The following is a 27,809-nucleotide window of genomic DNA, read 5'->3' as shown; positions in this document are numbered from 1 at the left end:
ACCGGATAACAACTGCCTAGAGTAACACTTGAAATGCAGCCCTTCAAGCTAAACCTCCCCAACGGCGCCCAATTAACCGGCATCCACAATATCCCACCATGCTCTTCATCCCTTCTCAAATATCGCCCCCTAATTGTCGGCCTTCACGGCAGTACTTATGACTGCCAGTACTTTGACGCCAATGCCTCACATTCAGCATCGATAACGAGTTCTGCACTGGGAATACCATTCGTCGCAATCGACCGTCCTGGTTTCGGTGGGACAACTTCCCTTCCGCCAACCCCCGCGATTTCTAGCTTCTTCCAGGAAACCGGCTCCTGGTTACACCATTACACTCTACCGGCATTATGGACTGAGTTTGGTGTCCCAAATGAGTGCAACTGCATTGCCCTTCTCTGTCACAGCCTGGGGGCAATGGGTGGCATTGTCGCTGCCGCTTTACACAGCCAAGATACGAAACAGAACAGAACCTCGTTATATCCATTAGGAGGCATCATCGTCTCCGGAATCGGGGAACAGCTACTCCCCGAGATGAAGGAAAATCCCGTGCCTTATGATCTCCACCACCTACCCACACATGTCACCTTTCCGTTGGAGATGAAGGATAGTCTGATGTTTCGTCCGGGAACCGCCGACCCAGGGATTCTAACGAAAAGTGAACAACTGAACAGTCCTACACCGTTTGGAGAAATTGACAGCTTGCGCACTGGGTGGGTTGGTAGATGGCAGAAAGAATGGGCTTGTTTTGTGGTGGCGCCGGTGATGTTTGGGATAGCGGAGCATGATTGTTTTTTTGAGTCTGGTCAGGCGCATTTGAGGGAATGTATTGGGGCTTTCGAGAATAGTGGGCGCGTGGATGGGAGTGTTATCAAGGGAGCACCGCATTGTATGGAGTTGAGTTATTGGTCGCAGGGGTGGTATGCGCGGTGTTTTGGGTTTGCTGTGGAGTGCGCTGTTAGTCTTGAAGCGGACAAAGGATCATGAACAGATATTTTCAGACTAGATAGAATAGATACAGAAATTTTGTCACAGAGTCTCTGCAACATTATACACGAGCTTCTCTCCGCTGATTTTCCCTTCCTTCATCAATCTCAATCCCTCCAGAACACCGTTCAACCCACCAAGACAAACCCTAGGGGGATGAGCTCTTAGTTTTCCCTCTCCAAGCAATCTCTCAACAGTAGCGTAGAAATTGTCCGCAAACTCCCTGTCCACAGAACTGGCAGGAATATCCCTATCACCGAACTTGAACCCTTTGCCGAAAGCCGTATAAGCTACCGTGAGCCGGCTATTAACATTCTCGCGCTCAATAGTAATGGGTAAAAGAGTACTATAGTCGCCACCTTCGGTTGATAGCACACGCTCACAGTATTCCGCGCTAGATTCGGTTGAGACTGTATCGAACACCAATTTCAGACGGTTCTGTGTATGCTCCTTGATTGCAGTGGCGGAGTCCGGGTCATGGTAGTTGAAAACTGCATCAGCGCCCAATCCCCTCACAAGGTCGAAGTTGTGCGGTGAGCAGGTCGTCAACACCTTGTAGCCAGATAACTTGGCGAGCTGGATTGCCAGGGTTCCTGTAGCGGTTGAGCCGCCGTAGATGAGAATCGGCGTGGTCTCATTGGGTCGGGGAGTAGGAGTAGGAGTAGGAAAGCCCATCTTCAGACTCTGATAAAGCCCTTGTCCCACAGTAACTGCACCCAGGCCCAAAGTAGTAGCCTCCTGGAAACTCACATGGTCCGGGATCCGTAGTTGCAAGTCCCCAATTGCCACGATGTACTCTGCAAATGCACCGTCTTCCGGTTGGACAGCATTGCAACCGTGGACAAATCCGCAGACTCGGTCTCCTGGTTTAAATGTCTTGTTGACACCTTTCCCTACCTCCTCTACAATCCCTGCGTAGTCACAACCCACAAGCACACCTGTGGCAGATCTGTGTTCGATAGATTTCCAGTCTGTTGGGTTCAGGGCCACGCTGACGGTTTTGACGAGGATGCAGTCATGGCGAAGTTTGGGTAAGGATCTGTTGGACACCACGGTTGCTTGATTAGGGGCGGTAATGACGACGGCTTTTTGGGCTGCCATTGTTGTTGGTACTGATGATATTCTGGGAATTCAAGGGAAACAGCATTGAAGTTGGTTATATAGCTTCATGAGGATTAGAAATTCAACATAGGAAATACTATAAGTGAGTAAATATGATTGGCTGAAAGACCGTCAGCAGTCTGCATTAGCGCTGTTAAGCGGAGTTTACTACTCCTAACTCCGGAACGATAACCCTAAAGGAGTAAGGTTGGGCACTGGATATTTAATGAACGTGCTCCAGATTGCAGAGCAAGAATTGATCAACTAGACAGTTAGTAGAAATGGCCCGAGTTCTTCTCACAGGCGGTACCGGTTTCATCGGAGCTCATATTCTCAATGAGCTTCTTGCTCGCGGGTATGTTTCCTCAGTTTCTCGCTTCCCTTTCAGTTTCTATGTCTAATATTACCACAGGCACACAGTTCTAGCAGCCGTGCGCTCCCAGCTCAAAGGCCAGCAACTCCTCTGTCGGTATACCCCCGATGTGGCGAAGCGGATATCTACAATTATAGTAGAAGACATCACCAAAGAAGGCGCCTTTGATCAAGCTCTTCAAGCAGCTCCATTGGACGTCGTGATCCACTGCGCCAGTCCCTTTTACTACCGTCCCAATAATCCCGAGGAAGATATGCTCCGGCCCGCTATCCGTGGCACAGTTGGTATTCTCGAATCTGTGAAGAAACGCGCGCCCTCCGTTAAAAGAGTCATAATAACCTCTTCGTTTGCGGCCATTATCAACTTCAATTCCCACCCGCCGGTTTACTCTGAGAAGGTGTGGAATCCAGTGACTTATGAACAAGCACTGAATCCCGCTCTCAGCTATCCTGGAAGCAAGAAACTGGCTGAAGAGGCTGCTTGGGCATTCATGAGGGACGAGCAGCCCTCGTTTGCGCTCACCACCATCTGCCCACCGCTCGTCTATGGTCCCGTTGCCAACCGTCTAGATTCTCTCGACAATATCAACACATCCCAACTCCCGCATCCGGGATATCATCCTCGGCAAGTTCAGTAATGCCATCCCACCGACTGTGTTGTACTTATGGGTTGATGTTCGTGATGTCGCACATGCCCATGTCCAGGCTATCGATATCCCAGAAGCAGCCAATGAGAGGTTCTTGGTTACCGCTGGACATTATGATAACAAGGTCATTGTGGAGATTATCCGTGAGGAGTTCCCGCAACTCAAGGAGAGGCTTCCGTCGAGGGATCTGGCGGGAGATTTGCCGACGGATGTGTATAAGTTTGATAATTCCAAGTCTGTGAATTTGTTGGGCGTTAATTATCAGTCTTTAAGGGTATCTGTAAGAGATACTGTTGCTACGCTTCTGGAGCAGGGGAACGTGTAGCACTTTTGTACATAATTCTTGGTTGGAATGTAGTGAATGCTCATTTGCTAACTTGCTGAATTTATCCCTTCTTCTTTCTTCTCCCTCATCTCCTAATTGTTTTCTCCTTGATAACTGCCATTCAACAAAGTAGTCAAGGATGGTTAAGAAGTATTAGTCTTCCTGGCTATTGCTATTTCATCCAACTGCACGAACTTCTGATTACTACTTTAAGGTCGTCCAATCAAAGGCCTCATCCCATGCTTTTCCCGGAGCCTGTATTTTATATGAAGAAACTTCTTCGCAAACAATTGGCCACAGGGCTTATACTGACATCAGTGGCCTTAGAGTGAATATCGAGTTCTCAAGTGAATCTACACATCTCCCAATATGAGATCGAGCATAAATCTGCTAAAATGTATCAGTCCACCACATGGATTCCAGGATGGTTATGAAAGCCGTGTTCCCAAGCGAGGAACTGAGAAGCAATAACTATCTCTAGTCACCAAATTGAACTGTCATTGTTTTTCCAATTTGTTTCTGTGACATCTAAAACTCACGGATACAATTTGCAATATCTCAGTCTTGAAATACACCTCATGGCATAGTTTCAGATGTCGCTAGCCCTCTGGCTGGATTCTGATAATCGGACCCTTCTTTTTTTTTTTTTTTTCGAACCTCACCCGAAGGTCTCTCCTGCGTTTTTTACGAGCGAGATTGCGCTTGTGGGGTTGTGCACCGCATGATTAGAACTGCGCAGAAATTCACGATTGCCATCGTGCCTTCGACGTTAGTTGGTCATAATTGTTGCTATCTATCGTATGGCCACGCTTCTCATGGTCTTATTTTATCCTTTTTTTGTCGCAAGTGACGAGGGACGAAAGGAAGCGAGAACCTGGTTCAATCAATGGAACTTGTTAAAAGAAATGCAATGAATATCTACAGACTAGCAAATATGTTAAGGTCTGTAACGACATTGCAGACTGATAACCAAGCCAGCAGTTCGCAAATTTGACTTACCGAAGTTATAGTATCCGACCGAGTGAGAGTCTTCTTCTACGAGGATCACAATTTCAGCGCAGAACGACAGCACCGACTAGCCTCGCACTGGAGAGTGTCCCTTGTTAGCTGAAAAGGAAACTGGTCATACTTCGACAGAGGCGGGCATAAAGCCGCCATATCAAAAAAGGAAGTCGTAGTCGACTTCTCGGCTCGACAAACCCTCATGCTTACAGAAGGAAGTGGTACTTGCTTGAACAGGAGGGGATTCGGCACTTTCCATGAAGGATATGTATGTGCCACGCTGACACCCTCATGACAAAGGGAAGGCCACGCATCTTCCCTTCGAGTGGGCCACTTCCGGATAACCGCAGTCCATTAAAAGCTCAATCACAGCTGCAGCAGGGTTCAGAGATCCCGTAGAACTCCTTGAATACCGACAACACCATGCGGATTCCGAAGCAAGATGGGAATTACTTCCCAACCAGCGCAAAGAACATTCGTGCGCTTATGGTTGATTGAAAACATAGACCAAAGTGTTTACTTTAGAATGGACAATCGAACCACAAGACTACTGTGTGTGTGAGCAATTGTCCCCATATCAGGCTGAGTCGTTTGAATCAGTCAAACTGTCCGTCTTCAAGATATGGAATAATTGCGAAATGCAAGATGAATCAGTGCATATGATGGTCGATGGATGAATTCTCGAAACAGGTTTGCAGTAGATTTAAGATTGGTGCATTAGCACGGCTTCTATATCGGAATAGGACGGGGCAAAGTACAGAGACGTTGCCAAAATCAAAATAGCAAATACATGTCTCAGTAGCTGGAAAGAGAAAGAAGAGAAAGATTAAGAAACGACATGTTTCTTATTCAGCTCTGTGTCTGAAGATAAAAGAGTCACTTCTCACAATATTATACAGACACAATAGCAACACAATCCCAGCGCAAAGGCCCTTTATACACGAGATACCAAAATGACAGGAGAGCAACGACTTTCAAGCATTTACATTATCACCTCATCTCATCTCACTGCCACTAACAACTCTACTCATCCGGTTCGATATCACTAACATCCTCTAATCCCTCATCCATAGCATCGGGGTTCAGATTCGATGAATCAGGCGCAATGCCATCCTTGTGCTTGTGTTTATCATGCGAGACGGTCCTCCAGCCTGATGGGGTGGAGGGATCTTTGATGTATTCGGACATGGGGAACTATTCACTTCATTAGCAGTGTCCATCTGGACAGTGGGATGCTGCACTTACGTAGTGATCGTTCTTCTTCATAGTAACTACCCACGGGACATTATCGAACGTCACCGCGCGAAGCCGGAAGTACGTGTTATCTGGGATCTTGCTGACTTCCTTCACAAAGGTGTCAAGGTTCGGTGTTGAGATACCATTTACCGCAGTGACGAAGTTTGTCGGCGCAAGGCCGTATTGGTAGGATGGGGATCCGCGGCTCCTCGCACTGACGTAGACCTCGCTGTGCAGTTTCGATATCTGCTGTCGAACGGCGTGGTGCGGTTTCTGTAGTACTGCGCCGCAGAAGACAACGGCGCGATCGGTCTCGAGATCTTCTGTCGGGACTGTGGGAACTTGGATGCGGAGTTCCTGGCCATTGCGCACGATCAGTGCGTCCAGGATTTCCTTATCGTACATGATGTCCAGCTCGGAGACGCGGGTGATGAGCTGGCCGTCTAGGGTTAGGATGATATCGCCTTCCTGCAACGGCTCGGTTCCTGGAGGAGGATTGAAAGATGGGGGTGGGACGTCTACCTTGCGCACCATGAAGAGTTGGTGCCGCGAGCGGTTCGTCTCGGTTACTCTCTGGATCCATTCTTCGGATACGCCCATGATGCGCGCTTGGCTCATGTGGACGACGTAGCTTTCCATGTTGAGGATGCGGAGCTTAGGGATGATGCCCTGCGTGATCTTGTTCGTCACGGGTAACAGCGACGGCGTCGCGAAGCCGAGATGGTACTCCACGTCTTTGTGCGAACTGGCGGTACGTTCACCGAGATAGTTCAGCCACAGCGCCTGGATCACTCCGTCCTCGCCAATCAGAACACCGTTCGTGCACTGTCCGCTCAGTCCCGTGTCCACGGTGATAGCGTCCAAGTTAATGGCACGATACCGCGGCGCAGAGGCGTTGGCGGGAATCGACACGGTCGTGATATCAGTTACTGTCGTCTTGGACACCACGATACGGAAGTTCTGGTTGAATCCGACGAAAATCGTCTCCTGTCCCTGCTTGATGCACTCGGTGCTAAGCTTGGCACTCTTAACCGGCGCCTGCACGAGTTTCGAATCGTACTGAATGATGGCGTAGTTCTGCAACGGATGTAGGAAGATAACCTTGGCAGCAACGATAACCGAATCAGCCACGGTGATGTTAATGTCACACAAATCATAGGGCACAATCGCCCTCGAAACAAGAACCAGACCGCGCTCGGCATCAAGAACCAATCCAAAGCCCGTCTTCTTGCTCTGCGGATATCCATCGATCTTGAGCGGCATCGTGCATGTTACCCGCACGAAACTGCGCACAATCTCCGCCGCAGCCGGCTGCTTCACGCCGTCGAGTTGGATAAAGTCCGCCTTCCTGGGAACAGGTGCAGGGGCCGGGATGGGATCTGCTAGGTCGGAAAAGTCCCAAAGGCCGGTGTCATCGTTACGAACGGCCAGGCGCATCTTGGGATGCCAGTGTCGGTCAATATATACAATGCTGGTCCCCCGAGTGTGGAGGTCGCGGATATGGCGGTAGGAGACGACCACACGCGAGCGGTCGGGGATGTTTCTCATCACTTCGACAAATTCATCCAGGTTTCGCGTCGGTTGCTTATCGATGGAGTCAATGAGCCACCCTGACAGGGTGTTCTCGAGCTTGAAGGAGCCAGCTGCCTCGCAGACGTAGACGCCTCGGGTAGCGATGGCATAGAGACGAGCTTGCTGGTAGGAGAGATCATGGAAGGTACCACCTGCTACAGATACAAAGCGATCAGGAGTGATGGCATGGAGGTCACCTACTCCGCATTCGACCTCCACGTTCTGTCCACCTCGCTGCACCAGCAACTTCACCGACCCCCCAACACTCGAGTCGAGGATGTCGTCCAGTCGTATAAACTGCGTGAGAAGGCTGCCATTGACCTGCAGGAGCACATCTCCTTCCTGCAGTTTACCATCGCCAGGCCCTTCAGGGAGAATAATCTCCGCAACCAGCATGCTGGTCTCGGACGGTGTCGTTCGACGGACGGCAGCCTCCCATTCTGGGGTCAACCCCAGACGACGGCATTCGTCGAAAGGCTTCAGGATCCATTGTGTTTGGATCGTACCGCGAGTGACGAAGGCACCTCGCTGGATACATTCCAACGCCCGACGAGGTCGGTCCAAGGGTAAGAAGTAATCTGTTGCCGCGCCATCTGCGCGACCACCAGCCTGCAGAGCAATCGCGTGGCCATCAATGTTGACCACAGGACTGCCGGAACTGCCACCACTGGCAGCGGCTGCTGCTTGGATATAGTTTGTGTTGAAATCGCTGTATCCCTCGCCATATTCGGGCGCATTGCGGTCCAGTCGACTGATCACACCGGATAGAATACTCAGCTTTTCACCGGCATCGTTACCCACAACCCGAATCTCAGAGCCTACTCGAGCAGCCGCGGGTTGAAGCTTGAGCTCTGTAAGCTTCATATACCGGATCTTCTTGGGGTCGAATTGGAGGAATCCAAAGTCGTGCACCGGATCTCGATATACAGGACGGACGTCGCACTTCCAACAATTAGCACAATTCTTACACCAACAACCTTTTGAACCTACCTCCTCGTGATTATCAAAAATCACATACCCCCAAAACGGCCCCGAGCAAACAACATGCCGATTCGTCAAGATATACCCACGCTCCGCATCAACCACAAACCCCGTAGCCTGACTACTCATCGACAATTCCGTATCAAACGAACAAGTCTGACAAAAATGAATCGACACAACACTCTTCACCACATTCTCAATCGTCGCCTGCCACTCGGGCGAATCCGCCGACGTTGACCCAATCGCATGCAGCCGGCTCGCGTCTTCTTCCGTCTCGTAGTCGCATATTGTCCCGTTTGGCGGCGCGCCATCTGTGGAGGTAGAGAGTTCGGGTTTCAGGTGTTTTGCAGGTCGTGTGTCTGCGTCTGCGCTGGTGGGCGCGGCTGCGGAGCTGCGCTTGCGTTTTGCGCTGAAGTCATCGGCGCCGTTCATAGCTTGGTGCTGGGTTGGACGGGGGAGGGGCCGATTGGGGGGTGCGGTAAGGGATAGCGCACTAGGACGGCGAGGAGGGTATGCGAGAGCACTGGAATATCGAGCAGGGGAAGCTGTTGTCAGAGTGTACGAGGATACGCTCGAGTTGTAGCCGGTTGACTGCAGAATCTTCTTCTTTGTAAGCGGCCGACGGGGAGACCGGGGGGATGCCCACGACTGGGTAATGTTGGTAGGGAAAGTGGAAGAATGGGACGAATATCGAGAGGACCCTGAAGACGAAAGGGAAAATAGACGAGGGGAATTGTTGAAGTGACGGAGGGGTCTAAGGTGGTGGTGTCGGTGATGAGAAGACTGCGGCACAGTGGCAACAGAGAGACTCTTTTTGCACGACGAGTGTAGAGCGTACGACATTCACATGCAGTTCACTGCGAGGCGAAGGAGGAGTTACATATATATATATAAGAAAAAGAGCGAAGTAAGACTATTGACGAGGTGGCCAGGATGGGGTCGCGGAATGTCTGAAAAGGGAAAATGAGAGCAAACAACTCGAGGCCTGGACTTGTGCTCGGAACCACTTCTGACATGCCCCCAAAAGCAATCACGACTAGGATATACCAAGGTCTGCGCTTGATAACATTGCAGATTGATTATTGTATATTTCTTTTTCGGGGTTATTATATGGTGGTGGTGATGACGACACTACTGAACTGCCTCATACAACACTAATAGAGTAATCTGTATATACTCTTGACGTCGATTCAATCTATACAATATAGTACACAACTGATACACGTACAATCCTTGTTCCTCGTGGTTATAATGGCACCCGACCATTGGACTTGAACCTTTATGAGGATCACACCAGTTTCATCATGGTAATCGTACAAGGGACGTTCTTTTTTAGCGACCAGTAATTCCAAAATAGAAGAGCGAAGACCATTCGTTGTTGGTCCAAGACTGATGGACTTCATGCGGTCCTAGTTTTGATCGCAGACCATCGCCGCTGACGGACTTGCTTAGATGCCAACCGTGAGCCGTGAAGCGCAATGGATGATGTCCCTTAACTGGCCATATGCGCACATGTCCTGCCAATTGACAGAATTATATACCGTTTTTGTTATCCAAACCGTCTGTTCATAAATCGCAATTGACAATAATGCGTACCAACTCAAACCACAGACTCCGCAGCCGGCGACGGACTAGGTTTCCCATTACCAGGAAGACCCTGCGGACTTGGCTGCGGCGTCCCAATCCCACCCTTGTTGGGCCTTGGGAACAACTCATTAAGTTTGTTATAGACCTCCACCATAGACGGCATATTTGGAGGCGGCGTCATAATAGCAGGCGCTGGCGGAGGAACACCGCCCGACTTCTTCGCCCGGTCGGCGATAGTCGCAAGATAAGCAAGGTTTGCTTGTAACCGGCGCATGCACTCGATGTATTCGGGGCTGGGTTTTTGCGCGGGGCTGGCGCCCTGGTCGGATCCGGGGGAGGGGTTCGATTCCTGCGAACCCTGTTGTTGAGGGGGTGCTCCGGCCTTGCCTGCGACTTGGAGGTTCACCACTTCTTGAAGCAGCATCGAGTTCAGCTCCAAGAGGACGGCGACACGCGCTTTCTCCCGGGCCGCTGCGGGACCGGATTGGGTCGCCGTTTGCTGGGGTGTTCCTTGGAAGGGCGCCGCTGACTGTTGCTGTTGCTGTTGCTGCTGCGGCTGCGGCTGCGGTTGTGCTTGTTGGGTCTGTTGTTGCGGTTGTTGCGGTTGTTGCGGTTGTTGTGGATGTTGTGGTTGTTGCTGCGGCTGCGGTTGCTGCGGTTGCTGCTGGAAAGGTCTCTGCTGCTGTGCAGAAATCATATTATTCGCCGACATCGAGGCCATATTCTGCGAAAATGTTTGCGCTACGGTCGACGGGGGATTTGGTGTCGAAGAGGAAACCTGAGGTGGGAGGAAATGGTTCATGCTCGAGGGAACAGGAGGCTGAACGAAAGGTGCTGTAAAGTTCGCGTGGGGTCCTGCTAAAGGGCAATCTGCGTTAGCGTCTTTGTTCCACGAGTCCGACGTTTCTGAGCGTTACAGCTGCAATAACGGCACGGACGCCCGACATATTGACCCTCTCACGCGCAGTGCCCAGTAGTAGTCCTTGTAAGCGCAGTGGTATTACATGATGCTAAGGGCCTGCGCGTAAAAGAGAGGGGAAAGAAGCACCAATATGCACCATGCTAGTCCGATTTCCAATCAAACCAGACCACCCGCAGGGCACATCCTGGCACCGTGCCCGATGCGAAAAAAGAAAAAAGAAAAAAAAAGAAAGAAAGAAAGAAAGAACAGAAAAGAAAAACAGGCCAAAGACCCAATACAAGACAACAGAAAAAGGAAAGCCAAAAGGAAGATCCCAAAACGTACCGGACGAGTGCTGGGGAAATCCTCCAGCGGCTGGCATGATAGCTCCACCGGGGCCGCCAGGTTGCGAAAAGGGTACCGCACCGAAAGAATGTTGCTGGGACGGAGTCTTGGTCTGGGGGAAAGCGCCGGGATGAAAAGGAAACTGCTGGCCGTAGTGTTGCTGCTGGTGCTGGGTCTGTTGTTGGCGGTGGCTCTGTAAGACGGGATAGCCGGTGTTGGCGGCCGTAGGGGCCGATGTCGTGGTAGCGTTGGGATCCATTTTCTTTGATTGCAACCCGGACTAGGACAGAAATGAATAACCAGCAATAATCTTCCAGTGGGACGCCTCGGTCCCGTTACTACTCTGTAATTTTCTTTTTTTATTTAGGCCAGCGTTCTGCACACCGCACAGTGACCGATGTTCAACGCTGACTCGCCGGAAGGGAATCCAGGGGGGCCAATCCGGAAGAGACGCCAGCAGGGAAAAAAAAAAAAGCGAGAGATCTGTCTGACAAGCAAATAACGAGGGACGAGAGCCCGTGATTGGCTTAGAGCAAAAAGAGAGCAAGGGCAAAAAAAAAAGGAGTTATGCTGCTGTAGCGTGCTGGATCTGGGCAATAATCACGATCGACTTGAGACTCGGACAGACGCGATCAACGGGGCGGTGGAGTTGTTTGGATCAATCAATTACTGTACCGGTTGCCTTCGTCGGGGGGGAGACGTTGTTATTAGGGAAAGGTGAGAAGAGTAAAGAATGACTGAGCAGCAGAAGAATGGGAGACGGTGGTGATATTGGGATAATGCTGAGAGGTTGAAAGTCGAAAGGTTTGCAGATGTTTTGTATGTTTTGTATGTGTTTTACTGGTATTAACACTGGTAGATGCCGGTATGTTACCGTATGGTATGGTATATTGAGATACTTTACATACACAAAGAAAAATCGTATCAATGCCTGAGGAATGAATATACATTGAACGGTTACAGCTAAATAACTATAGAAGATCTCAGTAACCCGGCTAAGCCAGGTTCCGGCGCACTATATCCGTTAGCACAAGTCAAATCACAGGGGAGACAGGAGCTTACTCTTCCTACTCTTCCTAGCACTGGAAGAGCCTCCAAGCGCATTAAGGATACCATCATACGCCTGCTTCTTCTCATATTTCTCATCCCAAGGACAAGCATCCCCATAGCCAGAGAAAGTATCCGGCACCCACGAGTACTTATCAGTCCAATCCCAAATAGTAATACCAACACAGCCCTCCGTCTCCGCACAAGCCCCAACAAGACTCGCATAGTCCGTCGACTGCTGCGACAACTTATCGCTACTCGACGGCATCTCCATACGGACATCCATCTCAGTGTATGCAACTTCGACATCCAATGCCGTGTACGACTTCAGGTTACTAGCGAGGTCTTTCTTGCTGGGTGTCTGGCCGACGGTGAAATGGCCTTGGAGACCAACGCCATCGATCTTGGCGCCATACGACTGCACCAATTTGACGATGTTCCCGGCGGCGTTAGCCTTGTCACCGCCGTACTCGATGCTGTAGTCGTTATAGTAGAGTTTCACGTCTGGGTCGGCAGCGGCGGCAGCTTCGAAGGCAATGGGGATGTAGGCTTCGCCGATGTGTTGATAGAAGACATTCTCGCGGTACGAGCCGTCGTCGTTGAGGGCTAAAAGCATCAGTAAACATGAAATTGCTATACAGCGTCGGGTATAGGAGACATACCTTCATTAACAACATCCCAAGCATAACACCTCCCCTTGTAATGACTAACCACCTTGGTAATATGATTCTTCAGCGCCTCCGTAAGCGTCTCATTTGTCCAAGACCCGCCAGACACCCAGCTAGGCAACTGCTGATACCAAACCAGATTATGGCACCGCAGTTTCTGCCCATTCGCCTCAGCCAAGTTGGCAATGGCATCTCCCTTCTCGAAGCTGAAGCTGTTCTGAGACGGCTCGGTGGCGTCCCACTTCATGGAGTTACCGGGGGTGAGCTGGCCGAAGTCATCAGTGTTGTTGAGTTGGGTCATGTAGGTGTTGTCTGTGAGCTCGGGGTTGTCGGTGGCTGTTCCAAAGTAGTCGAGCCCTTTGGCTGTGGCGGCGGTGTTGAGGCCGGCTGCGTTGGTGCTTTGTTGTGTTAGTATATTGTATTTGCATTAAGGGTGACAGAGAAGGAGGCATACAGTTGTGGCAGGAGGCTAGCCGCCAGGGCTGTTGCGATGAAAGATAGATGGACCATTTCTGCGGCCCCAGATGTGTGCTATGCTTGAACAGATGCGAGAAGAATACCATCCAAGCACCGAGTAGGCCTTTATATGCACCAGAGATGACATCCATTATGGATCGATCGCAGACCCTGTTCCATATACATGGACAGGTTCATCTAACCCACACAATCACGGACCAGCCTGTCAGAACCTATCAGCCTAAACAGTTCAAGATATAAAGGCAATATAGATTTATCCGAGAATAGAATCGAAAACACCGGTGTGCTGCAAAGAGATAATGTTGAGTAAGCGATCCACCGTGTCTCGCTGTTGTTTCAAGTATAAAATGGCAGAACAACCACTTTAACCGTGACATGCTCTCATTTGAGAGTTTGATTTAGATTTCTCCCTTATTCCTGTCAAATTTTTAAACGTATGATATTAACCAGGTGCCTATCCGTATATCGAATCGGAATTGAGTCTACTCGAGGAGCATCTCCGAATTTGCCTAAAAGCACGGCCAAACCGAGGTGGTATCGTATCTCATTTCAATAGTCTAGCAATGCTATGCAGGGTATCCATTCATAATTCAGCCGAGTATTTATATACACGAATCTGCAGCTCGCAGTCACGCAGTGTCAACTGTATCGCGGCGATAATGCCGCGACTCGCTGTGGTGTTGCCGGATAATACCATACCTGCGCGGCAAAATCGCCATCGCAGGTGAGATGGCTGCTATATAGTTTCCATATCGGACAATTTCGTCATTTCATGTCAAGCCACATTGAAGTGACTGATTCAGCTTCCACTCTCCTTTCTGGCCTTCATCTCCGAGATGAACCTCCCAGTCTTCGACGACGGCACCACATAGATCGTCACCAGCTCATCGACAACCTCGACCTTGCCTCCGCTCAGGATCTGCAGAAGAGGCAGCTTCTTACCAGCCTTGATCAACCCACCGGTAACGGTCTGCATATAGCACTCCACATTGTCGATGGTGTATTCCTTCTTCGTGTCCCACGGCAACGGGAAAATGTAATCCAAGTGGTCCTCAATAGAGTGCATCTCCGAAAATGCCTTGATGAAATCCGACTGCGCATCCGTGGGGTACAAGAACACAGCGGGGAATTCGAGGGTACTTTCAGGCGAAAGAGGGTCAGGGCTCAAGCGTATCCCCGCATCCTCCATCTCTGGCGGTTGTCCTGTCTTGCGGGTGCGGATCTCTCGAGCCTTCAGAGCGACGCTGAGGAGTTGTGTTTCTTTGCGGATTCTGTCAGCTTCGGCCTTCTTCTTGGCTGCGATGCGCTCCAGTGCGGCCTTGCGTTCCGCGATCTTCTTGGCTGTCGCTTGGATGGGTTTGTTTTCGGGATCAAGCTCGAGACCGCGAGAAGCGGCGTCTTCGGCTTCGGGAATCTTGTCGAGGGCGTATAGCGCTGTTGAAGAACGATAGAATGCCTTGGTATTCCTGGGGTTGAGCTTGAGGGCAGATGCGCAGTCAAGAGTACACGAGCGGTAGTTCCCTAGATAGCATACTAGTCAGCCGGCCATTGTTATCCACGTCGCGCTATCATCCATACTCAGTTCCAAATGGCACAGCGCGCGGTTGATGTACGATGCCTCCTCCGCCTGGCGCAACAGCTTTGCCTCCTCTTCAGGATCCTCTGGTTTATCCCACTTGTCCTCCTTGACTAGAATTACCGCGATCGCTTTGGTATAGAACTCTTTCGCATCGATCCACCTCTTCTCTCTGGCCGCTTCGTTTCCTTGTTCGCGAAAATTCTGCGCAACTTCGCCACGGGTACCTTCGTTCTGCAGGGCGTGGAGAGCATCAAGCATCCAATTTTCGCCATCTATCCAAATCACATGTTAGCTAATTATCCCTTAAAGCCCATAACGCAAAAAAAAAAAGGAAAGGAAAGGAAGAAGAAACTCACTTTCATCTCCCGCCTGGCTAATATCCGTCATGAACAAAGGCGTCTTATTCATCATATCCAACAACTCCTCCTTCGTATGCGATTTGACCGACGCCATATTCGGTGGCATCTTTGGCGCCAACGGATCCATCGCCTCGAGCTCCTTCATGCGCTCCTCATTTATCGGGAAAGGGATCTGGTCCGCGCCGGGCGGCATGCCGGGGAGGTCTGCAGCGGGCTTTGGCTGCTTGTTGAGATCGATGGACTCATCGAAGTCGTCGGGGAGCTCTTCGATTTGCGGCATGGTGTGCAATGTTCTGTTTTCCGGTGTGGTTGGCTGGAGTGGGTATGGGTAGGTGAAAGTGAAGCCTTTGACCTGACAGCCCACGGTACAAACAGTGCAAACTCGAGGGGTAGGGCTAGCCCTCTCTGGACCGATAGGGAAGTATGTATTTCTGCAAGGCGATGTACCCCGTATGTACCCCGTACAGGTGCTGGGTCGTTATTCTATAATTTACTTTGTTGATTAGCCCATGCTCTACTGCTAGGATAAGTCGCAGTTGACTATCCATACCCATCTGGCATCGGGCCAACACCGGGATGAACATGCAACCCCGCAGCGCGTCGGCCATAAAGCCGATATACCACGGCTACTTAAACATACTTGAGATCTCCTAGAAAGCGTCTTCATCAATTCTGAACTCTGGATAAACACAATACACCAATTGAGGCTCAAGGCACCATGTCCAAAACATTCAACATCCTCATCCTCCCTGGCGATGGCATCGGGCCCGAAATCATGACCGAAGCCATCAAAGTCCTCAAAGCCTTCGAAACCCCAACTACCCAATTCACTCTCCGCAACGAGCTAATCGGCGGATGCAGCATCGACGCCCACGGCAAATCCATCACCGACGGCGTCAAAGAAGCAGCGCTGAACTCAGACGCCGTGCTTTTCGCAGCCGTCGGTGGTCCCAAATGGGATCATATCCGGAGGGGCCTTGATGGTCCTGAGGGGGGTTTATTGCAGTTGCGGAAAGCGATGGATATTTATGCGAATTTGAGGCCTTGTTCGGCAGATTCGCCGAGTCGGTCTGTTGCGAGAGAATTTACTCCGTTTCGAGAGGAGATTATCGAGGGGGTTGATTTTGTGGTTGTTAGGGAGAATTGTGGAGGGGCGTATTTTGGGAGGAAAGTTGAGGAGAGTGATTACGGTATTCTTGTCCCATTTCTTTTGGTATGCGCGGATGCTGATAAGTGTAGCAATGGACGAATGGGCATACTCCGAATCCGAAATTCAACGTGTCACCCGTCTAGCCGCTGAAGTAGCTCTCCGCCATGATCCCCCATGGCCGGTGATCTCTCTCGACAAAGCTAATGTCCTCGCATCATCGCGACTTTGGCGCCGGGTCGTCGAGAAGACCATGACGGAGGAGTATCCCAATGCGAAACTGGTGCATCAGCTGGCTGATTCGGCATCGCTAATCTTGGCGACGAACCCTCGTGTCTTGAACGGTGTCATACTCGCAGACAACACATTTGGCGACATGATCTCAGACCAGGCGGGCTCTATCGTTGGAACATTGGGCGTGTTACCTAGCGCCAGTTTGAATGGCTTACCGGGTAATAAGCAAGTGGAGAGGTCGTATGGACTGTATGAGCCGACTCATGGATCTGCGCCTACGTAAGTCACCCTTCACCCTTCCAAATCATTATTGGTTCTGATTATGTAGAATCGCCGGCAAAAACATCGCCAACCCCGTCGCCATGATCCTCTGCGTAGCATTGATGTTTCGCTACTCGCTGAACATGGAGGCAGAAGCGCAGAAAATTGAGAATGCGGTTCGAACGGTACTGGACTCTGGGATCCGGACCGGGGACTTGGGAGGAAAAGCTAGTACAAGTGAGGTCGGGGATGCGATTGTGGCTGCTTTACAGTAGATTTTGTATTCTTTTGTTTGTATACCCTTTATTGATGTTGTTCTTTATGATAATGCATCCGCAGAATCTCTACGGAATAAACCCGTTTGTAGACGGCAGTAGCCCTCAAAGCAATAGGCAGTGCTTTGTCTTCATAAAATGCATTTTTACTCCATATACAAAAAGAACGAAGAGCTGTTAGTAAATCCCAGAATAAAGAGTCGCACTCTGTCATAGGCAGTTACCCGATATAGCACTTAGGCAGGCATTTGCCTTTTCGTAGGACCTATATAGCCCACCATCCCATCCTCCCAACATGCCCTAACCACTCTCTCTATCTACATTTTACAACCATCTACACTCAATCTACTCCTCCAAAAGCAAAAATGCCTCGCCAAAAATCCCTCTCCCCGGGAAGCTGCACTCTCCGCCTCACACATATAACCTCCCTCCCCTCGTCCCAAAAGACAGCCCTCATATCCTCCATCGCGAACGACATGAAGGCAACCTTCATCTACATCGCCAAGCAATCCGAAGCCGGAAACCTAGACTCCCAAAATACAGCGCCACTTGACAACGTGGTTGCTACAATCAGGGACACCGCTGTTTCGGAACGACGCATGTTGGAGAAGAAACTTGAGAAGGCTGAAAGACGGGTTAGGAAGTTGAAAAGGGAGCAGAAGTGGATGCACAATGAGGTTGGGGAGGTTTTGAAGAGGGTTGAGGTGGTTGGTGGGAAGTGGAAGGAGAAAGTTGAGAGGTTACGGGGGAAGGTGGAGGGATTGCAGAGGGAGTTGGTGTCGGGGAGGGAGGGAGTGGTGGAGCAGATGGAGGAAACGATGGAACAGAATGAGGGAGAGGATAAGGCGTAAGCTGGAATATTGATTTGTCTTTTCAGCTGTTGGTTCAATGGACATAGATCTAGAACTGACAGCATTCGTGTATGTTTGGCTCAGGGACATGTTGGTGTACACCTTAATTAATTGGTTTTCATTTCTTCTCTCCTTTGAGGGGTCTTATAGATGGCAAAACATAGAGCAAGCATTGACATTACTGTATTTCTGTTCAATCCCCTTGTCATTCCTTGACAACTTCAAGAGCTTCCATAATTTGCGGGTCATGAGTGGCAGATCGCATCGGGCCGGTCAACCTATCCTTGGTCATAGCTACTTCCTCAGTACTGGGGATGGCGATATAAACCGGTCCGGGGTAATGGGTCCGTGACTAGCCAAGAATGAAGTCTATTTAATTGTTTTGCGGGGTTTGGGATCTAAGTGGCTACATTTCACAATGTGGCCGGAGCCGCGTAATAACAATACGCTCTAGTTAAAATCGAATGGATGGTATGTCCTTACCCCGAGTGGAGACACCCCAAGGTATGAAAGAGAGATGAGCACAGATATGTATTTTGATTGGTGAAATGATCAACTAATCATGTCTATTTACCCAAGAGAGTTCCCCAACTCTTCGGCCCGAGCCGCTGCTGCCTTGACAGACTTATCCACGATATCTTTGAAACCCAGAGACTCAAAGGTCTGGAGCGCGGCATGCGTAGTGCCGTTAGGACTGGTAACGTTCTTGCGCAGCTGGGCAGGTTCATCTGATGATTCAACAAGCATCTTGCCGGCACCGAGACATGTTTGCGTAGCTAACCGGGTAGCCTGCTCTTCTGTCAGACCCAGTTGAGTGGCACTGGTAATGAGATGTTCAACCATGGCGAAGAAATAAGCAGGTCCCGATCCTGATCAGCGTTAGCTTGGCTTATTTTCCCCTATTGTATATTCGTCAACTTACCAGACAAACTTGTCACCACATCCAGCAGCTTCTCCTCATTCAACCACTCAATGGTCTTGCTCACACTTCCGAGAAGCGCATCAACAAGCGCCCTCTCATCATCCGTCACATCCTTGCTAGCAAAAGCACCCGAAGCACCCTCGTTAACCAGCGCAGGGGTGTTTGGCATGACACGAACAGCATGCGGTGTCCTTCCATCACTCGTCTTAAGCCATTCTTCCAAGCTCCCAAGAGTAATTCCTGCAGCGATGGAGACAACAACTGGCAGAGTTGTGCGCTGCGACCAGGCCTCACCGAGCTCCTTGCACACGCCCTTGGCGACTTGGGGCTTTACGGCAATGACGACAAGATCCGCTTCTTTTCCGGCTTCGACGTTAGAGGTTGTGGTTTGAACTCCGATGGTTGCAATCTTCTCGCGGTTGACATCCCATGGCTCCGAGACGGTGATGTTCTGCTTGTTGGCACCCTGTCCCACAAGTCCTGTAATAATGGCTGAGGCCATGTTACCACCGCCAATGAAGGCGAGCTTGCTCTCTTGAAGTGACGGCATTGTTGTACTGGTGGTTATTGTAAGTGATTTTGATATCGCAAGTGTACAAATTTCGGAGGGGAGAATATCTTGGCGGCGGGAGGCGGGGTAATGGCGCGGCAAGCAGCGACAATACGCGAGCGTCTGAAAAAGTATTAGAGAATTGAAATGTGAAATGAATTGATTTGTAGAGGCAGATAGGACAAGATAAAGAAATCAAAATTGTACTATTTACGGAGTAGTGACACACCGAATGACAGAATGATGATAAAAACAGACAGAGATAGAAGGCGGTGAGACAGATCTTCCGTAAAGGGTAATTCCAAGAGATGAACTAGATGCCTATCTACGTACCTTTTCATGTGGAGATCTCTCCGCGTTTTAATGCGGGGAACCCGATCAAGGTAGCTAATATGTGCTGATGCCGGTATATTTGTGGTAAAAGGCCATTTTCGGTGAGTATCTCTCTTCGCTTTCTATCGGTCACAGGCACTGCGTTCTTTCGAATCAGTCTGAGTAGAACTCAGGTATTCTTGAAGTCAGAGTACTTACTATGACAATAACAGGAGAATGCTACTTGCGTTATTATCATACCAGACATCCAAATCACAATGGTGATCTCTACACGAACGCTTAGTTCAGCCACCGGGCCGGTAAAGATGAGAAGACCATTGGTCTGCCATCCTTCTGCTGGATGCCCTAAGTCTCTCATGGTGGACCAGATCCGGGTGGCCCCGGCCATGACCTGCTCATCCAATAGCTACTCAGAATGATGGCCTTTTCCCGCAGCAACAATGTCCTTCATTGCCTTCATTGTATTGCATCCCTCCTTTGGAGGAATACTGTCCCAGATGTGGTCATCTGGTTTAGGAGGGGTACGAGCTTGACTGCTGATCGCGTCAATTTCCAAAGGAGGAATACGGTATGTGTGAGGGAGGGGAGAAAATTCAAGCGATGTGTTACCTCACCGCGCATGGGTAGTGGCCAAACTACTTTTATTCCGGAGCTTTCCCTTGCCTTGCAGCTTTTTCATTTATACAATCTAGGTGCCTCCTCCGTTTTCATATTTTCTTTTTATCCTTCCTTCTTTCCGCTCTCCCACCGCCGGCTTTTGTCCTACTGACCGTTTCTGTTACAAGCGGACCGCATCATGGCGGACGACACGATTCACAAAGTCACAACGAAATCATCCAGCGAGTCTGCCTCGGATTACGGCGAGGCTAAAGTTCACCAATCGAATATTGGCCGAAGAATATGGGACAGCTTCAAGCCAAATCCCAATTCGCTTACGAACACCGCTCCCGGCGCAGACGTTGAAAATGCTGCTGAGAATACAGCCAATTCTCCCCTGGAGCGCCGTCTCAAAGGTCGCCATATGCAAATGATCGCAATCGGAGGATCCATTGGTTCGTATATCCATTAAAACGAAGTTTCATAAGCTTTTGTACGGAGAATTTTACCAGAAATTTGCGCGGCTTACTGGTATACCTCCGTACAACGTCGTTAGCAATTGACTAACTCTCTGCCCAGGTACCGGCCTATTTGTGGGCTCTGGATCTGTTCTAGCCACTGGGGGCCCAGCGTCTTCACTCATCGCTTACGGACTGATCGGTTTCATGATGTACTGCACCGTGCATGCCCTGGGTGAAATGGCCGTTCTCTACCCCGTCGCCGGCTCGTTTTCGCACTATGCCACACGATTTATAGACCCGGCATGGGGTTTCAGTATGGGGTGGAATTACGTAATGCAGGTATGGGCTTTTGCGATGGGATGGATTCACTTGTTCCGCCTATGCGGAACACGGAATTGCAGCCCATAGTGAAGACCTGGGTCTTCTACTGTATAGAGACTAACACCCTTCTGCAGTGGCTCGTTACTCTTCCGTTGGAAATCGTTGCTGCTTCAATAACTGTCGATTACTGGCATCCCAACGTGTCAAATGCGGCGTGGGTTGCCATATTTTGGACATTGATTGTTCTGATTAACCTATTCGGTGTCAAAGGCTATGGAGAAGCAGAATTTGTCTTTTCCTTAATCAAGGTCATTGCTGTGGTTGGTTTTATGTGAGTATCCTCCGGTGTTGTGCGTGTATATATCCCGGGCTGACCGGAGACAAGCATCCTTGGCATCATCCTCAACTGTGGCGGGGGCCCTCAGGGTGAGTATATTGGTGGAAGGTACTGGCAGAATCCAGGGGCCTTTAACAATGGGTTCAAAGGTCTTTGCAGTGTCTTTGCCAAAGCTGCATTTGCCTTTGCAGGCACGGAATTTGTTGGCCTAACTGCTGCTGAGACTGCCAATCCACGCAAATCTCTCCCAACGGCCATCAAGCAGGTCTTCTGGCGTATTGTTCTCTTTTACCTGGTGTCTCTCACCATCGTGGGCCTTCTGGTGCCCTACAATGACCCGAAACTCATGTCCGGCGACTCTGATGCTGATGCCAGCGCCTCACCATTTGTCATTGCGATCAAGAACGCCGGCATCTCAGTCCTCGACTCTGTCATGAACGTTGTAATCATGATCGCAGTCCTATCAGTCGGCAATTCTTCCGTCTATGGATCCTCACGAACCCTCGCAGCTCTAGCAGAGCAAGGCCAAGCGCCCCGGTTCCTGGCCTACATCGACCGCAAGGGCCGTCCCTTATGGTCCCTGCTTGTTGTATCCGCATTCGGCCTTTTAGCCTTCCTAGCCGCCTCCGATAAACAAGCTGTAGCCTTTGAATGGATGCTAGCCATCTCCGGCCTATCCTCCATCTTCACCTGGGCCTCGGTATGCCTGTGCCACATCCGCTTCCGCCGCAGTTGGAAGTTACAAGGGCACTCCCTAAACGAATTACCATTCCGCTCGCAACCAGGGTTAATCGGATCATATGCTGGATTCATCCTGAACTGCCTGGTGCTTGTCGCGCAGTTCTGGGTTGGATTTGCGCCAGTTGCGTACGGGGACATGACTGCCTCGGAGAGGGTTTATAATTTCTTCTCCGTGTATTTGGCTGCACCGGTTGTGTTGGCGTTTTATATTCCGTATAAGATATATTATCGCACGCCGTTTATTCGCGCGAAAGATATGGATTTGCATACTGGGCGCAGGGATCTGGATATTCAGTATTTGATTGAGGAGGAGCGTGCTGAGCAGGCAGCGTGGCCGATGTGGAAGAAGGTTTATAAGGTCTTTTGCTAATTTTGTACATAATAGTTTTGAAATTGCAGAATCGGAATCTACCTTGCGACTCAATATGCATCTTTCTCATCCGGCTTTTGCTTCCCGGCGATTGCTAGTCACATGAATCGGAACTCTTTCTAAGCATATCTGGAGGTTGCAGCATCCGTGGACATCCAGGGTCTGGTTGTGGCGAGATATATCTCGGTACTCCGTACATAGTATATGGAGACGATAGAGCATCTTCCTTCTCTCACCACAATTGAGATTCCCAGACAATAGACAGCATAAGTGACCACAGTACACATTATCCTATACTTCAGAGTCATCGTCCCTTCCCCCGTATTTCATCTCCATACCCCGTGATATCCGTATTCGGCAACCCGATTACCGAGGTTCCCTCGACCAATGAGAAGGCGTCGGTTTCCGGTCATACAGAAAGTGCCTGAGCAACGCGCTTTGAACGCTGCAAGAACAGGGATTGTGCAGAAGCATATGATTAGGCTTTATAGATCTAGAAGTCTATATTAGCAATCCTCTGTATCTATTGTATCAACTGCATTTATCACTACATAGCAGAGCACTGCATAGTAATGCTTACTGTACTAACGTAGTAGTAGCACTCCGGTACCTCGGCATTTGAGACCCGCGGATCCACGCTTCATGTGGAAGAAAGGAAAAGAGAGTTATCGATGGCGATTGTCCTTTCTTCACCCTCTCTCTCTTTTAACTGAACAATTTCTCTATTATAAACCCTTCCAATTCTTATCCTGTTTTCTCTTTGCTCTCTCTTGACCACTCAAAGATACCTATTGTTATCTCTCGGCCGATATGAGCGCCCCCGGAGACTACGACGCGGTCCGCAAGGACATCGTCGCTCAACTCAAGAAACCAGACTACGATGACGGTAGCACCGGCCCTGTCTTCGTGCGTCTGGCCTGGTAATTCCATCCCCATCTTTCTCACCTAAATATATACTAACGCGACGATCGCAACAGGCACTCCTCTGGCACCTACGACCTCGCAACCGACACAGGCGGCTCCAACGGCGCCGGCATGCGCTATGAAGCCGAAGGCGGCGACCCAGCCAACGCTGGCCTCCAACACGGCCGCGCCTTCCTCGAACCCGTCAAGCAGAAACACCCCTGGATCACATACTCCGACCTCTGGACGTTAGCCGGCGTCGTGGCCATCCAGGAGATGGGTGGGCCTGCGATCGCCTGGAAGCCCGGCCGCACGGATCTCGTCGATGACAGCAAGGTTCCGCCTCGTGGGCGCTTGCCTGACGGTGCACAGGGCGCAGAGCATTTGCGGTTTATCTTCTATCGGATGGGGTTTGATGATCGGGAGATTGTTGCGTTAGCGGGGGCGCATAACCTTGGGCGTGCGCATATCGATCGGAGTGGGTTCCAGGGGGCGTGGGTGAATAATCCGACGCGGTTTTCGAATCAGTTTTTCAAGTTGTTGCTGAAGTTGAAGTGGACGAGGAAGACTTTGCCCAATGGTGTTAGTCAGTTTGTTTATGCGGATCCGGATCTGGAGGAGGGCGAGGAGCCGTTGATGATGTTGCCGACTGATGTTGCGCTGATTGAGGACCCGTCATTTAGGACGTGGGTTGAGAAGTATGCGGAGGATAAGGATTTGTTCTTTGAGGACTTCGCCAAGGTGTTTGCCAAGCTGATTGAGCTTGGTATTCGCCGGGATGAGAAGGATGCTATTGTCAACACTGACAATGTCAAAGGTGGATATGTTTCTGCTCCGAAGAAGAGTGACACGGCTACAGGGCCGGTGCGCGCCAAGTTATAATCTTTTTGTTTTGGGTTTCGGTTTTAGAGGTAATGCTAGATATACAGGTTGGGATACTAGATTTAGAATACCATGTTTGCTACAGAATATAATGATTTATCAGTCTACTTACCCAATTCTATGCACTACAATGTCAATTAGAAATACAAAGAAACCACAGCAAACTCAACCCCTCTCCTTCCCCTTCCCCGGCGAAGCCCTCCCTTTCTTCTCAACCCTCCCCTGAACAACCCTCCCCACCACAACCTTCCCACTTTTCCCTCCAGTCTCCCTCCCAGGACTAATCCTAACAACCCTCGGCTGCGTATCCCCTCCAAATGGCGACATCCGAATCCAAGTATCCCACTCCGGTGACGCCTTCCTCTCCCTCTCCATCTCGCCAGTCATCCGCTGCGGGCCCTCGGCCTCCGGCGGCGTCGGAATCCACAAAAACCCACCCGGCGCATACCACCCCGGTCCAGGCGCCCTGCCCGCTGGTCCAGCGATGCCGGTGAGTTCGGGGTCTGCGCTTGGTAGGAAGGCGCTGTTGCTGAGGTTTAGACGCTGCGTTATGGGGATGCTTACCGGGAGGATTGTGGAGATTTGGAAGGGGGGAGTGGATGTGGTTAGGGTTGCTTGGGGGTCGATGCTGAATGGGTCGTTTGGGGGTGAGAGGGGGAGGGGGAGGGGGAGGGGTAGGGACAGGGTGGTGGCCTCTTCGATTGAGGGGAGTGGTGGGTGGGGTTGATCTTGGTCTTGGATCTGGGGTTCCTGGAAATAAGTAGAAGTGATAGCGATGTCGTCTATGGTAATAGGTGGATTATAAGGGGTAGGAATAACCTGGAACCTATCCCCAAACGTTGGCAGAATAGGATTCCACACCTTACCTTGCACATTACCCTCCCCCGACTTGGCCCACGGAACATGACCCTTTAGAACCGGCACGCCCGTAACAGACGCATTCATCATCCCACAGACCGCCTGCATAGCACCATTCAGTACCTCCGGCGCCGGATCAAGCACCCGCTCATAAACAAGTAAAGGAATCGTGCTCCCACGGAACCAGTCTGGCGGCACCCTCTCGTCAGCCCGATACGGCCCAACACCACCAACAATAGCCCCCGCGTTCTGCATCCCATCGTATATCTTCACCGCGCCCTTACCGGCTTCCCCGCAGTTCTCGTCGGTCCAGCATACGCGGAAATGGTTGCTGTGCATGTATATGCCGCCGAGCCAGCGGTAGGTAGCGGCTTGAGGGACGCCGTTGGCGTCGAGGTAGGTGAGGGAGAAGTCTTGTGTGTGGTTGTTGATGGTTACGCGCTCGTCGAGGGTGACGACCATGCGGAGCGGGAGGGTGGTTATTCTGCGCTCGCGGGTAACTACATCTGGCAGATTGCAGTTGCGGCAGGGGGATAGGGAGCCTGGAGCGAAGGGGCGGGCGATGACTTCTTGGAGGGAGACGCCGTCTTTGTCGTGTGGGTGGACGGGTGGCGTGACGAAGGATGAAAGGAAGGAAGTCGAAGACGATGATGAAGTCGAATTTGTCCCGCGACACGGACAGTGCGTTATCGTCTCGACGCAGGAGAACTGGAACTGGCGGATGTTAGCCGTAGCCGCGGCCCAGACGCTCCAGACGGAGTTGAACCGGCCGACTCTAACGGCGGGTGATTCCTTAGCGAGTACGTTCCAGAGAGAGTCGCGAAGGGATGCGCTTTCGTCGCGGGAGAGCACGTCCCAGTTTGCGTCAGTGGCGTCGATGAAGGCCTTTCCTGCGCGGGACAGACGGGTCTGCCAGCCTAGTTCTTTGCGGTCGTAGACTGTGGACCCGGCGTCCAGGAACATGCCTACGACGATTGCACAGTCAACGGCGCACGAGTTGTTGGCCCAGACGGGGCCGCGGCCGCGGTAGGGGAAGGGATTTCCGGTTGGGCTGAAACTTACTCCGTTAGTCATTGTATCGCCGAGGGCTACTTTGGATGTAGCGGGGACGGATGCGACGATTGATTTGTAGAGGTCGTCTTCAGACGTAGCGAGGAGCTGTGGACGGGGGGATCTAGGTGCTGCGGTTGGATCGCGCTCGAGGTCTGCGTAGGCGAACTGCATAACGGCTCTTTCGACTGCTTCGAACACGGGGTGGTGTTGGACGGGCGGGAGATGGATGAAGCTGCCGACGTCGGTGGAGCTGGATGTAGGGTCAGCCATGGTCACATCTTGCATTTGGGCGTCGCCATCAGCGTCACCGTTTCCATTACCATCAACGTTATCGCCATTGCTATTACCATCCTGACCTGCATTGGAATCACCCTGCACATTCCAAGAACTCACCAACATCCTCTCCACATACACATCCGGCAGCAATCCCAACGCATACCCGGGCCTCACAAACCCCACGCCAGTCTCCGCATCAAGCGCCGGCGGGTCCGGATACCACCTACTAATAGGCACCACGCCCACGGCAACAGCACAAGAAAGCAATCTCGGCCCGGCATCCCTCGTAAAGTCACAAGCCTCAGCCCAGCTTTTCGGCTTGTGCCTTTCATCCATATGATGGAACAATTTCATCAACGCGCGTAGCATCCGGGCACTAGTCGTGCGGCCGTAGATGCAGGGGTTCATGCCCCAGAAGTGGAAGGTGAAGACGGCGTCGAGGACGGGGCGAGGGATGTTTCTGGAAACTTCTTCGGGGGTTGTTCCCCAGAGAAAGATTGGGCGGGGAGGGTCGGGGAGGGTGCTTAGGTTGAAGGGGGGATGGTTGAGGGGTGGGTTTGGGCGGAGGATTAGGGGGATGTTGGGGTTCATTTTGTTAGCTGATAGCTGATAGATTAGTGTGGGTTGTAGAGAGGTGTTTTATACAGCAAGTTCACACTTTTGAAGATGATGAGCAGTGACACCGGATATCACGATGCTTAAGTATTCGACGAGCAATGCCAGGCTATTGCCTGGACGAGGGAATGGCATGAAAGAAGTATCAATGGATTCAGATGAGTTCTCGATCCATAGAAAGCATAAAATGGACCATCTTTCAGGACAGGACGCCTTTGTTCTGTTATTGTTCCTACCCCAGGACAAGGAGAAAAAACGAGTTCGATAGACTTACGTCGACCAACTCCCTTGAAAGAGAGCGCTTGACATTCATTGTACGGTATTTGCTTTGTTCATTGTCTTATTCAAACACGAGCAATAATGTCAATTAATTTTACTTCCGAAGGTAATCCAAAACAAGCAGCATCGATGAATAAAACTATTTCCATACAACAACTAGACAAAAGAGCATAATAACCAGTTCTACGCCAAAGCAGGGCAACTGCATCACGTGCGCTGACTAACCAAGCCACCAATTTAACCCTTTCGGTCCTAGCGCCACTCCAAGCGAGCCCTCAGCGCACCATACCCGAACCGGCTAGCGCGATGCTTACCCGATCCCACAATCGGGGAAAGCAAAGTTGGTAAAGCCCAGCGGCC

At 50.8% G+C, this 27,809-nt stretch overlaps 13 protein-coding genes across 13 annotated transcripts; 6 read left to right on the top strand and 7 right to left on the bottom strand.

The window, feature by feature from the left end:
• Positions 1-33: 33 nt before the first annotated feature.
• Positions 34-984, top strand: ACHE_10118A (uncharacterized protein; the record flags this gene model as incomplete). The annotated part of the gene is made up of 1 exon (XM_043275720.1): positions 34-984. The coding sequence occupies one exon, from the start codon at positions 34-36 to the stop codon at positions 982-984; it is 951 nt and encodes a 316-aa protein (XP_043131238.1).
• A 42-nt stretch (positions 985-1,026) lies between these two features.
• Positions 1,027-2,085, bottom strand: ACHE_10117S (zinc-binding alcohol dehydrogenase family protein; the record flags this gene model as incomplete). The annotated part of the gene is made up of 1 exon (XM_043275709.1): positions 1,027-2,085. One exon carries the CDS (start codon positions 2,083-2,085, stop codon positions 1,027-1,029), a length of 1,059 nt encoding a protein of 352 aa, XP_043131237.1.
• Positions 2,086-2,366: 281 nt separating this feature from the next.
• On the top strand, positions 2,367-3,429 carry GRE2_1 (methylglyoxal reductase (NADPH-dependent) gre2; the record flags this gene model as incomplete). Its single annotated transcript, XM_043275698.1, has 3 exons — positions 2,367-2,440; positions 2,498-3,086; positions 3,163-3,429. 3 exons carry the CDS (start codon positions 2,367-2,369, stop codon positions 3,427-3,429), a joined length of 930 nt encoding a protein of 309 aa, XP_043131236.1.
• A 2,025-nt stretch (positions 3,430-5,454) lies between these two features.
• Positions 5,455-9,063, bottom strand: ACHE_10115S (putative nuclear serine protease HtrA2/Nma111; the record flags this gene model as incomplete). Its single annotated transcript, XM_043275687.1, has 3 exons — positions 5,455-5,625; positions 5,677-8,181; positions 8,230-9,063. The coding sequence occupies 3 exons, from the start codon at positions 9,061-9,063 to the stop codon at positions 5,455-5,457; spliced, it is 3,510 nt and encodes a 1,169-aa protein (XP_043131235.1).
• Positions 9,064-9,820: 757 nt separating this feature from the next.
• On the bottom strand, positions 9,821-11,312 carry ACHE_10114S (uncharacterized protein; the record flags this gene model as incomplete). The annotated part of the gene is made up of 2 exons (XM_043275676.1): positions 9,821-10,665; positions 11,054-11,312. 2 exons carry the CDS (start codon positions 11,310-11,312, stop codon positions 9,821-9,823), a joined length of 1,104 nt encoding a protein of 367 aa, XP_043131234.1.
• Positions 11,313-12,048: 736 nt separating this feature from the next.
• On the bottom strand, positions 12,049-13,278 carry ACHE_10113S (putative endo-1,4-beta-xylanase; the record flags this gene model as incomplete). The annotated part of the gene is made up of 4 exons (XM_043275665.1): positions 12,049-12,068; positions 12,116-12,706; positions 12,763-13,166; positions 13,223-13,278. 4 exons carry the CDS (start codon positions 13,276-13,278, stop codon positions 12,049-12,051), a joined length of 1,071 nt encoding a protein of 356 aa, XP_043131233.1.
• Positions 13,279-14,044: 766 nt separating this feature from the next.
• ACHE_10112S (HSP70/90 family co-chaperone CNS1) lies at positions 14,045-15,463 on the bottom strand (the record flags this gene model as incomplete). Its single annotated transcript, XM_043275654.1, has 3 exons — positions 14,045-14,766; positions 14,824-15,096; positions 15,181-15,463. 3 exons carry the CDS (start codon positions 15,461-15,463, stop codon positions 14,045-14,047), a joined length of 1,278 nt encoding a protein of 425 aa, XP_043131232.1.
• A 438-nt stretch (positions 15,464-15,901) lies between these two features.
• Positions 15,902-17,100, top strand: LEU2B (3-isopropylmalate dehydrogenase; the record flags this gene model as incomplete). The annotated part of the gene is made up of 3 exons (XM_043275643.1): positions 15,902-16,373; positions 16,423-16,843; positions 16,893-17,100. 3 exons carry the CDS (start codon positions 15,902-15,904, stop codon positions 17,098-17,100), a joined length of 1,101 nt encoding a protein of 366 aa, XP_043131231.1.
• Positions 17,101-17,465: 365 nt separating this feature from the next.
• ACHE_10110A (uncharacterized protein) lies at positions 17,466-17,951 on the top strand (the record flags this gene model as incomplete). Its single annotated transcript, XM_043275632.1, has 1 exon — positions 17,466-17,951. The coding sequence occupies one exon, from the start codon at positions 17,466-17,468 to the stop codon at positions 17,949-17,951; it is 486 nt and encodes a 161-aa protein (XP_043131230.1).
• Positions 17,952-18,521: 570 nt separating this feature from the next.
• ACHE_10109S (pyrroline-5-carboxylate reductase family protein) lies at positions 18,522-19,423 on the bottom strand (the record flags this gene model as incomplete). Its single annotated transcript, XM_043275620.1, has 2 exons — positions 18,522-18,820; positions 18,874-19,423. The coding sequence occupies 2 exons, from the start codon at positions 19,421-19,423 to the stop codon at positions 18,522-18,524; spliced, it is 849 nt and encodes a 282-aa protein (XP_043131229.1).
• A 748-nt stretch (positions 19,424-20,171) lies between these two features.
• Positions 20,172-22,583, top strand: GAP1_1 (amino acid permease; the record flags this gene model as incomplete). The annotated part of the gene is made up of 5 exons (XM_043275609.1): positions 20,172-20,448; positions 20,542-20,808; positions 20,933-21,153; positions 21,270-21,466; positions 21,521-22,583. 5 exons carry the CDS (start codon positions 20,172-20,174, stop codon positions 22,581-22,583), a joined length of 2,025 nt encoding a protein of 674 aa, XP_043131228.1.
• An 810-nt stretch (positions 22,584-23,393) lies between these two features.
• ACHE_10107A (peroxidase) lies at positions 23,394-24,368 on the top strand (the record flags this gene model as incomplete). The annotated part of the gene is made up of 2 exons (XM_043275598.1): positions 23,394-23,503; positions 23,561-24,368. 2 exons carry the CDS (start codon positions 23,394-23,396, stop codon positions 24,366-24,368), a joined length of 918 nt encoding a protein of 305 aa, XP_043131227.1.
• Positions 24,369-24,533: 165 nt separating this feature from the next.
• Positions 24,534-27,146, bottom strand: ACHE_10106S (uncharacterized protein; the record flags this gene model as incomplete). The annotated part of the gene is made up of 1 exon (XM_043275587.1): positions 24,534-27,146. One exon carries the CDS (start codon positions 27,144-27,146, stop codon positions 24,534-24,536), a length of 2,613 nt encoding a protein of 870 aa, XP_043131226.1.
• Positions 27,147-27,809: the final 663 nt, after the last annotated feature.

The sequence above is a fragment of the Aspergillus chevalieri genome, chromosome 1 (assembly GCF_016861735.1).
Source record: "Aspergillus chevalieri M1 DNA, chromosome 1, nearly complete sequence".
Classification (NCBI taxonomy): Eukaryota; Fungi; Ascomycota; class Eurotiomycetes; order Eurotiales; family Aspergillaceae; genus Aspergillus; species Aspergillus chevalieri.
Note: the sequence above shows the minus strand (reverse complement) of the source record. Positions and strands in the feature narration are given on the sequence as shown.